The sequence below is a fragment of the Callospermophilus lateralis genome, chromosome 1 (assembly GCF_048772815.1).
Source record: "Callospermophilus lateralis isolate mCalLat2 chromosome 1, mCalLat2.hap1, whole genome shotgun sequence".
Taxonomy (NCBI): Eukaryota; Metazoa; Chordata; class Mammalia; order Rodentia; family Sciuridae; genus Callospermophilus; species Callospermophilus lateralis.
Genome location: NC_135305.1, coordinates 126,963,533 through 126,978,347, shown reverse-complemented (window position 1 = coordinate 126,978,347; position 14,815 = coordinate 126,963,533). Strand labels below are relative to the sequence as shown.

The 14,815-nt window shown below is 44.4% G+C and overlaps 1 protein-coding gene across 7 annotated transcripts in view; it reads left to right on the top strand.

The window, feature by feature from the left end:
- Positions 1 to 14,815, top strand: part of Ep400 (E1A binding protein p400) — a 99,444-nt gene that overhangs the window by 39,321 nt on the left and 45,308 nt on the right. For all 7 annotated transcript variants that reach the window (XM_076838716.2, XM_076838709.2, XM_076838743.2 and 4 more), the window contains exons 13-16: positions 10,522 to 10,629; positions 11,381 to 11,571; positions 11,766 to 11,943; positions 14,427 to 14,563. In XM_076838716.2, the coding sequence (XP_076694831.2) occupies positions 10,522 to 10,629; positions 11,381 to 11,571; positions 11,766 to 11,943; positions 14,427 to 14,563 (614 nt within the window). The remainder of the gene's footprint in view (positions 1 to 10,521; positions 10,630 to 11,380; positions 11,572 to 11,765; positions 11,944 to 14,426; positions 14,564 to 14,815) is intronic.

Below are 14,815 nucleotides of genomic sequence, written 5' to 3'. Positions count from 1 at the left end.
GTGTCCTGAGTGGTCATATTTTTCCCCTTGATCTGCGGATTGAGTCACTTCCTGTCATGATACTGGGCACACGTTTCCCCTCCTCTTTTCTATTTCATAACTGTTTTGAGCTCTACTTAGCCAATGGCTGACCCGGCCACTGAATTTTAAATTTCTGCTAGCACAGTTGTTTGCAGACACTGTTTTTCCTTGGTGGCTCTGGGGTGGACCCAGGGCCTGTGCGTGCGGCCAGCGCATGCCACTGAGTGGCACCCTGACCCCCCACCTTTGTTCACATCTTCCTTGTCTCTTATTTCTTTAAACATGACTTCACAACCTGTACCTGGTGATTCTGTGTGTGGATTTTTTTTTTGACAGAGGATTAATATTTTTAATATAAGCATTTACAAATCAAAAAGGAAAAGTCAAGTAGCAATAGAATATATTTTTTAAATTTCTTATTCTAATTTGTTATATAAATGATAGCAGAATGCATTACAATTCATATTATACATTTAGAACACAATTTTCCATATTTCTGGTTGTATACAAAGTATATTCACGCCATTCGTGTCTTCATACATATACTCCGGGTAATGATGTCCATCTCATTCCACCATCTTTTTTGCCCCCTTTCCCCCTTCCCGTCCCACCCCTCTGCCCTATCTAGAGTCCGTCTAATCCTCCCTTGCCCCCCTCCAAACCCCACTATGAATCAGCTTCCTTATATCAGAGAAAACATTCAGCATTTGTTTTTTTGGGATTGGCTAACTTCACTTAGCATTAGATTCTCCAACTCCATCCATGTACCTACAAATGCCATTGCTGCGTAATGTTCCATTGTGTATCTATACCACGTTTTCTTTATCCATTAATCTACTGAAGGGCATCTAGGTTGGCCACAGTTTAGCTATTGTGAATTGTGCTGCAATAAACATTGATATGGCTGTGTCCTTGCAGTATGCTGTTTTTAGTCCTTTGGGTATAGACCAAGGAATGGGTCAAATGTTGGTTCCATTCCCAATTTTCCAAGGAATCTCCATACTGCTTTCCATGTTGGCTACACCATTTTGCAGTCCCACCAGCAGTATATGAGTGTGCCCTTTTCCCCACATCCTTGCCAACACATGTTGTTTGTATTCATAATAGCTGCCATTCTGACTGGAGTGAGATGAAATCTTAGAGTAGTTTTGATTAGCATTTCTCTAATTGTTAAAGATGTTGAAAATTTTTTTCATATATTTGTTGATTGATTGTATATCATCTTCTGAGAGGTGTCTCTTCATTTCTTTGGCCCATTTATTTATTTATATATTTTTTGCTGTTTAGCTTTTTGAGTTCTTTATATATCTAGAGATCGGTACTCTCTCTGATGTGCAAGTGGTAAAAATTTGCTCCCAAGCTGTAGGCTCTCTATTCACCTCATCAATTATTTCTTTTCCTGAGAAGAAGCTTTTTAGTTTGAATCTATACCATTTATTAATTCTTGATTTTAATTCTCATGCTATAAGAGTCTTATTAAGGAAGTAGGGCCTAATCCGATATGATGGAGATGTGAGCCTACTTTTTCTTCTATTAGATGCAGAAACTCTGGTTTAATTCCTAGGTCTTTGATCCACTTTGAGTTGAGTTTTGTGCATGGTGAGAGACAGCGGTTTAATTTCATTTTGTTGCATATGGATTTCCAGTTTTCCCAGCAGCATTTGTTGAAGAAGCTATCTTCTCTCCAATGTATGTTTGGGGCGCCTTTGTCTAATATAAGATAACTGTAGTTATCTCTGTGTCCTCTATTCTGTACCATTGGTCTACAAGTCTGTTTTGGTGCCAATACCACGCTCTTTTTGTTACTTTTTTTTTCTTTTTTGTTACTATTGCTGTGTAGTATAGTTTAAGGTCTGGTATAGTGATGCCACTTGCTCTACTCTTCTTGCTAAGGATTGCTTTAGCTATTCTGGGTCTCTTTATTTTTTTCAAATGATTTTAATGACTGCTTTTTTTATTTCTATAAGGAATGTCATTGGGATTTTGATCGGAATTGCATTAAATCTGTATAATGCTTTTGGTAGTATGGTCGTTTTGACAATATTAATTCTGCCTATCCAAGAACACGGGAGATCTTCCCATCTTCTAAGGTCTTCTTTAATTTCTTTAGTATTTTGTAGTTTTTGTTGTAAAGGTCTTTCACCTCCTTTGTTAGGTTGATTCCCAAGTTTTTTCAAGGCTATTGTAAATAGGGTAGTTTTCTTATTTCCCTTTCAGAGGATTTGTCACTGATATACAGAAATGTCTTTGATTTATAGTGTTAATTTTATATCCTGCTACTTTGCTGAATTCATTTATTAGTTCTATAAGTTTTCTGGTGGAATTTTTTGGGTCTTCTAGGTATAAAATCACATTGTCAGCAAATAGTGCTAATTTGAGTTCTTCTTTTCCTATCTGTTTTCCTTTAATTTCTTTCATCTAATTGCTCTGGCCACTGTTTCAAGAACTATGTTAAATAGAAGTGGTGAAAGAGGGCGTCTCTGTCTTGTTCCAGTTTTTAGGGGGAATGTTTTCAATTTTTTCCATTTAGAATGTGGTTGGCCTGGGGCTTAGCATAGATAGCTTTTACAATGTTGAGGTATGTTCCTGATATCACTAGTTTTTCTAGTCTTTTGAATATGAAGGGGTGCTGTATTTTGTTGATTGCTTTTTCTATGTCTCTTGAGATGATCATATGGTTCTTATTTTTAATATTGATGTGATGAATTACATTTATTGATTTGCATATGTTGAACCAACCTGTTCATCCCTAGGATGAACCCCACTTGATCGTGGTGCACTATCTTTTTGCTATGTTTTTGTATGTGATTTGCCAGAATTTTATTGAGAACTTTTGCATCTATGTTCATTGGAGATACTGGTGTGAAGTTTTCTTTCTTTGAATTGTCTTTGCCTGCTTTTGGAATCAGGGTGATATTGGCCTCATAGAATGAGTTTGGAAGTGCTCTCTCTTTTTCTATTTCCTGAAATACATTGAAGAGTATTGGTGTTAGTTCTTCTTTAAAGGTCTTGTAGAACTTGGCTGTGTATTCATCTGCTCCCAGGCTTTTCTTGGTTGGAAGGCTTCTGATGGCACCTTTTGTTTCATCGCTTGAAATTGATCTGTTTAAATTGTGTATATCATCCTGATTCAATTGGGCAAATCATATGTCTCTAGAAATTTGTCAATGCCTTTGATATTTTCTATTTTATTGGAGTCCAAGTTTTCAAAATAATTTCTAATTATCTTGTATTTCTATGGTGTCTGTTGTGATATTTCCTTTTTCATCACTTATGTTAGTAATTTGAGTTTTCTCTCCTGCTCTTCATCAACATGGCTAAGAGTTTGTTAATTTATTTTCAAAGAATCAACTTTTTGTTTTGTCAATTTTTTCAGTTGTTTCTTTTGTTTCAATTTCATGGATTTCAGTGCTGATTTTAATTATTTCCTATCTTCTACTGCTTTTGGAGTTTATTTGTTCTTCTTTTTCTAGGACTTTAAGATGTAATGTTAAGTCATTTATTTTTCTTCTTTTGAGGAATGAGCTCCATGCAATGAACTTTCATCTTAGTACTGTCTTCCCAATATTCCAGAGATTTCGCTACAATGTATCTATGTTCTTTTTACCTCTAAGAATATTTTAATCTCCTCCTTGATGTCTTCTGCAACCTATTGTTCATTCATTAGTATATTATTTAGTGTCCAGGTGTTGGAGTAGCTTTTATTTTTTATTTTAGCATTGATTTGTAATTTCATCCCATTATGATCTGATAGAATGCAGGGTAGTATCTCTGCCTTTTTTGTATTTGCTAAGAGTTGCTTTTTGTCTATTTTAGAGAAGGATCCATGTGCTGCTGAGAAGTAAGTGTATTCACTCATTGAAGGATGAAATATTCTATATATGTCAGTTAAGTCTAATTTCTTGAGTGTATTATTGAGATCTGCAGTTTCTTTGTTCAGCTTTTGTTTGGAAGATCTATCCAGTGGTGAAAGAGGTGTGATAAAGTCACCCAGAATTATTGTGTTCTGGTCTATTTGACTCTTGAACTTGAGAAGAATTTTATAAACAAGATGCTCCATAGTTTGGGGCATGTATATTTATAATTGTTATATCTTGTTGTATTGTTCTTGTTGTATTGTTGTATTGTTCCCTTGAGCAATATGTAGTGATTGACTTTAGTTTAAAGTCTACTTTATTTGATACGAAGATGGAAACCCCTGCTTGCTTCCGCAGTTCGTGTGAGAGGTATATTTTTTCCCAACCTTTCACTTTCAGTCTGTGGGTGTCTTTTCCTATGAGATGAGTCTCTTGGAGGTAGCATAATGTTGGGTCTTTTTTTTAAAAAATCCATTCTGCCAGTCTCTGTCTTTCGATTGGTGAGTTTAGGCCATTAGGTTATTATTGAGACATGCTTTGTATTCCCAGCCATTTTTGTTTATTTTTGGTATTTAACTTGACTTGGTTTCTCCTCTTGTTAGTTTTTCCTTTAGTGTAATACCTCCCTTTGCTAATTTTCATTGTTGTTTTTCAATTCCTTTTCATGGAATATTTTGCCAAGGATGTCTGTAGTGCCGGCTTTGAGTTGTAAGTTCTTTTAACTTTTGTTTATCATGGAACGTTTTTGTTTTATCATCAAATCTAAAGCTTAATTTTGCTGGATATGATTCTTGGTTGAGGGGCTTTAGCTCAGTGGCAGAGCGCTTGCCTAGTATGTGTAAGGCCCTGTGTTTGATGCTCAGCATCACATAAAAATAAACAGATAAAATAAAGGCATGCTGTCCAACTATAACTACCAAAAAAAATTATTAAAAAAAAAGATTCTTGGCTGACATCCATTTTCTTTCAGAGCTTGATATATATTGTTCCAGAATCTTCTAGCTTTCAGGGTCTGGGTTGAAAAATCTGCACATAATCTAATTGATTTCCCCCTATATATAATCTGATTCCTTTCTCTCATGGCTTTTAAAATTCTCTCTTTATTCTGTATGTTAGTCATTTTCATTATAATGTGCCTTGGTGTGGATCTGTGGTGATTTTGTGCATTTGGCGTCCTGTAAGTCTCTTGAATTTGGCTTTCCAATTCATTCTTCATGTCTGGACAATTTCTGATATTATTTCATTAAATGGATTGCTCATTCCTTTTGTTTGGAACTCTATTCCTTCCTCTCTCCTAATAACTCTTAAATTTGGTCTTTTTATGCCGTCACATATTTCTTGAATGTTCTGCTCATGGTTTCTTACCATTTTTACTGTGTTTTCTACATTCTTTCAAGATTATATATTTTGTCTTCATTGTCTGAGGTCCTGTCTCCCAAGTGGTCTAATCTGTTGGTGATGCTTTCAATGGAACTTTTAATTTGGTTTATTGTTTCTTTCATTTCAAGGATTTCTGTGTTTTGTTTTTTTAAAGAACCTGTATCTCCCTATTGAAGGTAATCTTTTGCTTCCTGTATTTGTTTATGTAGCTCTTTGTCAAAATGGTCTTTTGCTGCCTAGATATGCTCTCTTATGTCATCCTTTAATTCACAGAGCGTTTTAATCATGTACATCCTGAACTCCTTCTCTGTCCTTACTTCTGCTGTATTGGCCATGGATTCTAATAATGTGGTATCTTGATAAGTTTGGGGCACTTTCTTCCCTTGTCTTTTCATATTGCTTGTGTGTCTTCCTTCTAGCACTGCGGATCTGAGGTGTTATCTTTTTACCCTGTAGGCTTACAGTGCCCCTGTAAGGATCCAATACCTCTCCTCTGAGGTGAAGGACAAAGTTATCAGATCCCAATACAAACAGTGTACACCCTAAAAACAAATGTTTGCTATTAAGACGTTTACAGTTTGGTCATAATGTACAGAAATGGTGAATTCAATTGTTATCTACAATATACTGTTGGTAAAAGGGTTTACAGTTTTGGATGGTGGACAAAGAACTGTGGCCGAGGAGTAGGATGATATGCTGAGGAGGAAGGAGGTGAGGAGATAGAGTTAGGAAGTGTGAAAGAGAAATCTAAAGAGGAAGATTAGCAGCAGGAGAAGGGAGAGGAAGTAATTTTGGGTATACAAGTAATTGGGAAGACAGTAGGGTACATAAAACAAACACATACATATTAAGAAAAATAAAAAATGTTAAGATAGTAGAAATTGATGGGGTAAAAGAAAAAAAAAAGACTATACAACACAGCTGTAATATACTATTCAGATGTCCCAGTGCTCAAAATCCTAATTCATGCAAAGTACTTGGTTTCATGTATGTTGGGGAGATGAGGGTGGGAGAATAGAGAGGGAGAGGGAAAAAAATCTTGAAGGAAGAAGCGGGGATTGTTTTGGTTGGAGATCTGGATCTTTCCTGCTTCCCTTCTCATCCAGTAGGTGGGATCTTCTGCCCTCAAGGTGGTGAAGGTAACCAGGGTGTCAGTGCAGGGGTAGAGGCAGGCTGCTGGGGGGAGGGGGGGTTAGAAACTGGGTACCTGGCCAGCTGGAGTTCCAACTGGGAGTTGCCCCCACTGACAACGGTGATGAAGGTGGCCCAAGATGGAGGCTCCTGCTTTCAGCCATGGAGTGTCGGGTTGGGTGAGGGGAGCTGGGTGATGGTGTTGGACATTGAGTTCAGAGACGAGCTCTCTGGTGTGCACTGTGTGGCTGCTGGCTGACTTCATAGCCTGTGTGAGGTTCTCAGGTGCAGGCACGCCACTGTACGCAGTACCTCCACTGCTGCAGGGTCCTAAGATGGTAGATGGGGGTCCACATCCGAGTGGCAGCTGGAAGTCCTGCACGTGGGAAGCTGCCAGGTGTCCTGTGTGGGAGTGGCATCCATGATTTCTGCTCGGATGGGTGGCCGAAAGTTCTATGCGGGTGTTGATGGTGCCCACTCAGGTACCCAATAGACCTGCATGGACGAGTAGTTGGGAGACCTAATCGGGTGCTGTGGCCTGGAGCCCTAGACGGGCACAATGGCCGTGATTCCTGTGTGGGAGCAGGAATATTGCTTACAGAGAAGTAGTATTCTCACTACTTGAGTCCCAGGTCATGGAGCCACACAGAATGATGTCTCCCTCTGGCCTGCCATCTTGGATCTTCATCCGTGTGTGGATTTTTTGAGGACATAATTCTGCTGTCATTCGGGTCCTGGTTTCTTCTAGTAGCAAGTCATTTCCTAGTGTGCTTTGTGATTTTGGAACCTATAGTGGAGGCTCCTCCAGAGAGGGGTTCTGTTAACATCTCATCTGTGTTCTTCTTGCTTCTCATACTGAATGTAGTAGGTCTTCCCTCTGCCATGCTCTTTCTCTGCCATGCTCTCCCCTCTGCCATGCTCTTCCCTCTGCCATGCTCTCCCCTTTGCCATGCTCTTCCCTGTGCCGTGCTCTTTCTCTGCCATGCTCTCCCCCTCTGCCATGCTCTCCCCCTCTGCCATGCTCTTTCTCTGCCATGCTCTCCCCGTCTGGCATGCTATTCCCCTCTACCATGCTCTTTCTCTGCCATGCTTTTCCCTTCTGCCATGCTCTCCCCCTCTGCCATGCTCTCCCCTGTGCCATGCTCTGTCTTTTGTTTTCCTTTGGCACCAGGGATTGAAGGGTGTTCCACTCTTCAATCTGGAGCTGTAGCCCCAGTCCTTTTATTTTGTTTTGAGACAGGGTCTTGCTAAGTTGCCCCGGCTGGCCCTGAACTTGCTATTCTCCTGTGTCAGCCTCCTGAGTTGCTGGGATCACAGCCATGATGGCAGCTCTACCTTTAAATTGGCATGTTTAGTACATCTGTATTAATTAAATAACTAAATTGAGCTTAGATCCTCATGATTTTAAATCACTCTGTCCCCTGCTCTGTCTTTCATTTGTTCCTTTATGCTGACCCAGGGTTTGGAAGATGACTCTACTATGCTTCTCTGGTGGCCTTTTGGCCATGCTTCTTGCTGTGGGCCCGGCTAATGGCACCCGCATCCTTGATGTGTGGCTTCCATGTCTGGAAGCCTGCAGTGGCCTGCCGCTCTTCTCTGTGGCTCGGGAGTTGGCACAGCCTTGCGGTACCTGTGGCTCAGGCCTCTAATGAAGATATCCTGTCGGGATGTGGACATGGGCAGGTTGAAGGCATCCTTTCCAGGCTGGCAGCTCTTGCTGGACATTCAGAGCTGTCTGTCCTTCCTGAGCAGGCACTTATGTGGGCAGGACATGTCTGGCCAACCCTGGCCCCTGTCTGTGAGGGCTATGCAGAGCTGTGGACCAGTGTGTTTGCTCAGATTGGTGTCTCCGTGGTCCTCAGGAGCCTAGGAGTTTTCTCCATGGCCATGTGCACAGTTATGAAAGTTTAATTTTGGGTTTTCTCTTTCTATCTGAATGGAGTCTTCTTTTTCCGATCTATTTTATTGATGTGTGGTAACTGTATTAAATGGTGCCTGGTGTTGGAGCTTCTAGTTTATGTACCCAGAGGCCATTGCTGAGAACCCTGAGGGATCCTACAGGGGTCTTGCAGTTTCTCCTGCTCCGTGGCCACCATGTGAGGAGTAGATGAATTTCTCAGCCGTGTACTATGAAAGCACTCAGACACACAGATGTGGAAGACGTGCCTCTCAACGACCATAGTCCATCATTTGGAGTCTGCAGTTCCTATGTGACCTTGCTTGGCTTTGTCCCAGATCTGCCTGTCATTCCAGTGCCATGGGTAATTTAAATCATAAATGGAGGGACTCAGGGAGACTCCTGCCTTACCATCTCAGCTGGGTACCGCAGTCTGGCTGGGCACAAATCATGAGCCACTCAAGCAGGAACAAATTTTATTTCCAAACTCCACCAGCACACTCCGTGGGAACTCTCCCGAAGGCCACCCAGGAACACACCACACTCCAACCAGAACTCCCTCCTCCCGCACTTCCCCAACCAGGAATCCCTGAGAGAACTCCAAAGTAGCAAGCCAAGGCGGACCGCAGGGGGTCTAATATACAATTGAATACACAGCTTAACATAACCATCATCATCTCAATGACTCGCTGGCTTCACCTCTGTCACCTCTGAACCACTTGTTCTGGCAAAAATGCCATGCTGCTGTGGCTCTCAGCAGCTGGGCAAGGCTGCAGTGGGTCCCAGGCACTTGGTGTGGCCTGTTGTGCTGACTTCACAGCTGGTCAGTATGCAGTATGCACGCAGAGGTCGCCTGCCCTGAGCATCTTGGTCCCCTAAGTTAGATAGTGGCGTGTGGCGCTTTGAACACAAAGCTGGGTCCAGGCTTCTAGTCCTTCCATGGGAAACATGAGATGGTCTCAAGGGCCTCAAGTGTTAAAGCTCTTCAGCTTCCTATGTTGGTGTCTAGAAGAGGCCACTCTCTCCCACTCCGAAGTGCTCAGGGTCTGTTGACATATTTCCACAGTGATTTGGTTTTGAGATGGTTACAGATTTGGACGGCTGGCTGTGTGCTGCTGGTTTCTAGGAGTGCCCCTGAGCCTGCCCTGTTGTGTATTTTTTTTGTGTAAAATATCTTCAAGTCCTTTGCCAGGCAATTGTACTTTTATTGTGGTGATTTCTTTCAAGCCATTAGGGTGAATGCATAGAAGCTTTGACCTTTTGCCATGCTTTTTGAACTTTTTCCTGTTATATTTTTATTTGACTCTTGGTGTTTTAATTTATCATAATCATCTGCTATTTTCCACCAATGGTATTATTTTTTCCTTGTGCTGAGTACTGAACCTAGGGCCTCACACATTCTAGGCAAGTGCTCTTGGCTGAGCTACACCCCAACCCTTTTTTAAATTTTGAGGCAGGATTGTGTTAAGTTTCTTGGGCTGGTCTCGAATGTACAATCCTGTCTCAGCCTCCTGTCTAACTGGGATTATTGGAGTGCACCACCATGCCCAGCTACTTTTTTTTGAAATATATTTTTTTTAGTTGTAGTTTGAAATAATACCTTTATTTTATTTATTTTTATGTGATACTGAGGATCAAACCTAGAACCTCACACGTGCTAGGCAAGGGCTCTGCCACTGAGCCACAACCCCAGCCCTGACCCCAGCTACTTTTTTGTGTGTGTGAGTGTTACCATACATTTATCAGATGATTTCAGAAAATAAAAGTTTTGTTCTTTTATGAATGAAAATTGTTTCTCATTGTATTTCAAAGATCTCATTCTACTTTGAAGAAAATATTTAGACCTTGTGTCAGTAATGGCAACCCTCTTAGTTTTTAGAAAAAAATAAGTGTGCTTTTAGAAATTGCAGGTTTTGGATATCCGTAATCTGAAAATCCAAAATCTGAAATGCTTTGAAATACAAAAATTTTCAAGCATCAAGAAAATAGTGCTTAGAATGTTTTGGATTTTGGAACATTTTGGGCTTTAGATTTTCTGATTAAGGAATGCTCAAGATATTTGAAAATCTGCACATTAGACATCAGAGACACTTGTGGTCCCAGGCACAACAGGTGACACAGACACAGCCTCTGCTGCTGTGCGGGCGTCCTCCACAGCAGGGAGGGCGCGTCTTCTGCCTGCTGACCCTCGGGCGAGTGGTGTGACTGACAATCTTCTTCCTATATTCTTCCCAGCTGAGCTGCCCCTGATGGATTTGATGAAGTTGTATGAAGGTGCCTTTTTGCCAAATTTCCAGTGGCCCCAACCTGACCCCGAGTGTGATGAGACGAGCGGAGAGGAGGGTAGGTCTCAGGCGTGGCAGTAAACGTATTTACTGTTTAATGTTTTACTGAGTAAACTTTAAATTCTGTGCTTTTTACTGATTAACTAGTCACGGGATCTTGGGGGGGGTTCCTTTTAGTTTATAGGGCTTGTTGTTTTATGAACTTAGGTTTTTATCATATTTATCCAAGTTGTTCTGTGTTAGCTTAATATGTTTCAAGTAGTTTTAGTTTTTATTAATAAATATTCCTGATACATACCCAGAATACTCCAAAAATGTCTCCCTGTCCTGTTTTCATTCCACTTAGACATAGGCAGGGGTGAGGCCGTGAGAGGCCAAGACAGGTGCCTGAAGGTCCCTGAGGAGCTCAGGCCCTTTAGGACCTTGGGGTCTGGGGTGGGCAGCTGGCCGCCTCCTGGTTCCTGATTGGGAGACATCCTGACTTATGCTTTCCTGGCCCTGGGCCGGGGATTTACCATAAGCCTCCCTGTGATACTGGTGGCCAATCAATACAGAGAACTCCTTCAAACGCCCAGTAGTGTGGGCCAGTCACGCTCCAGATCTTCTCAGAAGGGTTCTGAGCGTGGCACTTCACACATTGTCCACTGTGGCTCAGACGGTTTTGCAGATCATAGGGTGGGTCACAGACGAGAAGACCACTGCCCAGTACTGTATCTCAGGTGTCTCCTCCCTGTTCTCCCTCCTTTTTAACACAGAGGCTTGTAACAGGCATAGCAGCTGCTCCACCCGTCTATTTCTTCTTGTTCCAGATGCTGATGACTGTCCCAGTGACAGGGAGAGCCGCAGGGACTCGGTTCTCATAGACTCCCTCTTCATCATGGATCAATTCAAAGCTACAGAGAGGGTGAACGTGGGGAAGCCCAACACCAAGGACATCGCAGAAGTCACTGCTGTGGCTGAGGCTGTGCTGCCCAAGGGCAGTGCCCGGGTCACCACCACGGTGAGGCACTGGGGGTGAGCGGCTTCCAGACCTGCTCCGATCTGGCCACTCATGCTGCTGGAGAGGCAGTCCTCTCTCTCCGTGTCCCATGGATGTCTGCTCCCACCGGTTTGCCGCAACCACTTTGATTGCCGTGTGAGGAAGGTCTGATGACAGTTCTCACAGGTGGGTGTCCTCTACTGTCATTGTCACAGGTGAAGTTCAGTGCGCCCTCCTTGTTGTACGGTGCCCTGCGAGATTATCAGAAGATCGGCCTGGACTGGCTGGCCAAGTTGTACCGGAAGAACCTCAACGGCATCCTGGCAGACGAGGCCGGGCTGGGCAAGGCAGTGCAGGTCATCGCTTTCTTTGCTCATCTTGCTTGCAACGAAGGTGAGTGCCTGCCATTCCCAGTGAGCAGGCCAAGTCTGCCAGACTGAACCGTGGGAATGCCTGGCCACGGCCTTTGTTCCTCTGGGACTGGGGATTGAACCCAGGTGCTCTATGCTGAGCCACACCCAGCCTTTTCCCTTCTGTATTTGGAGACTGGGTCTTGCTAAGATGCCCGGGCTGGCCTGAGGGTTGCCATCTCTGCCTCAGCCTCCTGATAGCTGGGATTGCAGGCCCGCACTACCATACTTGGCTCATGATCAGTTTTTAAGTACATAAAAGTGCTTTAGCTTCTGCTCTTCTAATTTTCTTCCATTAATTTGTTTCTGTTTTTTGGCCTAATATTATGCGATTCATTTATTTATTCATTTATTTTTTTGTACCAGGGATTGAACTCAGGGACACTCGACCACAAGCTACATCCCCAGCCCTGTTTTGTATTAGAGACAGGGTCTCACTGAGTTGCTCAGGGCCTCGCTTTTGCTGAGGCTGGCTTTGAAATCGGGATCCTCTTGCCTCAGCCTCATGAGCTGCTGGGATCCCAAGTGTGTGCCACTGAGCCCCAGCAATATTATGCAACTTAAATGTAACACTTTAAAATAGATTTTTAAGTGTACCTAATTCAGAATGGGAACGTTGCCTTGCCTTACTGTTTTTTCAGTGAAGAAAGTGTGTGCTTTGCCATGTTGTAAGGACGGTAGTCCCCTCTCTCCAGGGGCTGTGCTGCAAAACCCTGAGGTACCTGACTCTCAGCAGTACTTCTCTCTGTGCTGCCTTTTCCCTGAGGTGAGGATGTCCCCCCCGTGCACTGGAGGCCAGCGTTGTGCCTCTCTGGGCACATGCGCTGCCAAGGTCCATTGCTGCTCTGGTGCTTAGGGCCACTTGAATACGAGCATTGTGACACTGTCTCCATCGATCTGATAGCCAAAAGGGCTACCGAGCTAGAGCTGAGTGGGTATCACTCATGGCGCAGTCTGCAAATAGGGAATGCTTGTGTCCTGGGCGGGAAGGAGAGCATGGAGCAGGTGTCACCATACAGTTCAGAATGCTCATTTACAGCCAGCACTTGCTCGCTTCTGCAGGTCACTGAAGCCTTGGGTGGTGGGCAGTGACTGTGGTAAAGACTGGAGATCATCTGTCTCATCTGTTCTTGGAGGGCACAGGCATGGGAGGCAGAAGGGCCGGGCCAGCCTTGGGGCTATAAGGCCTGTGTATGCTCATGTGGCTCTGCCTCAACGCCAGGTCTGTGTAGTGTTGGCCCTGTGTTGGGGGAGGTGGGCTCTGGGCTGCTCTGCTGGTGGCAGCAGAGGCTGGAAGGGGCAGGGTGCACTTCACTGAGAGGTGGCAGCTGGGCCAGAAGGGTGCAGATCTGCAGGTGTTGGGAGGAGGAGCTCGGAGTATGTGCCGCCTGCTCTAACTCTGCTGGCGTAGATCTCGGGGGGGGGGGGGTCTCTCACTTGGGTCAGGAATGTTGCTGTCTCTCGGCTGCTGCTCCTGGACAGCAGGAAGCACCCAGAGCAGTGTGCATTCCTCAAGTTTTCCATCAGGACTGCTGATCAGCCCACAGAGATGGTCCCAGGCTCAGCACCCAGAGGGCACAGGGTTTCCTCTTGCTTTCCAGGGAGAGGAGGTGTCCCTAGTCTGTTACTTCCCTCCCTGATGCGGACCACAGGCAAAGTGGCAAGTGTCCTGTCCAGTGGCCACCTTGGCAGACGTGTGCGGGCACAGCCATGTTTTCCTCCCAGGTGGTCACGTCGGGTGTCCTGTTTGGTACTGGGTGTGCCAGCCCTGGGGTAGCCTTCCCATGAGGGGCTGTACTCTGGAGAGTTGCCGCCCTCTGGTGTTCTGTTCTCCGTGCATTCCTGTTTCTACTGAGGCCCGTTTTCTCCTGGCGATTTGTCGTTGTTTCGTGCCTCCCAAGTAGTGGCTGTAGACATACATATTTTTTGAAGTCTGCCATTCTGTTTTTTAACTTGATTTGTGTTTCAGTTACTGTGTGGAATTTGAATTTGCTGTGTCTGTGTTACAATGAGTAGCTTTAGATCCTTAATTTTTCCACTACCTACTTGGGTGGCTTGGGTGTGCTGTGGCCAGGGATCAGTGTCCGTGAGGAGCGTATCTGTCCATCATGTTGCCAAAGCAGCATGGGCCTGTGCTGCTGGATGCCTGCTGCTCTGGGGAGGGCATGGCCTGTTCTCTTGCTCCTGTCTATGGTTCGCAGGGGCAGTTCCTCCCGGGAACTGCAGTGGGGTCTCTGTGGTCTGTACCCACCTGGGTTCTCACGACTCTGTCTTCAGCAGTGCTCCTCAGGGGCCTGCGCAGTCCGGGGTATGGCGCTAGGGAGGGTAGCGTGCCTTCCCCTTCATGGCTGGTGTCCTCCCATGCGGGTCTATTTGGCACCTACTGTGTCAGTTCTCTGCTCAAAGCCATCGCAGTGAACCTGGAGTTGACATGTTATTTTAAAGTGATTCTGGTTTCTTTTGTAGGTAACTGGGGCCCCCATCTTGTTGTCGTGAGAAGTTGTAACATACTCAAGTGGGAACTTGAGCTGAAACGCTGGTGTCCTGGGCTCAAAACCCTCTCCTACGTTGGCAGCCACAGAGAACTCAAAGCAAAGAGACAGGTACCTCTCTCTGCCCCGAAATGAAACTGAATGTAGAACCAACTTAATTTTCATAGAAGACATTTCAGAATACGAAGTCATGCTTCCTAACGCATGTTGGGTGTTGCTGCTCAAGCCTCTGGGCCTGCGAGCCATTGGGGCAGTGAGCCCCTGAGCCTGCCCTTTGCAGGCACACCACGTTTCCTTCTAGGCTGTGGTGCTTTGCCTCAGGCCCACGCTGAGTGTCGCCAGCCTGGGTGAGAGGTTGTGACG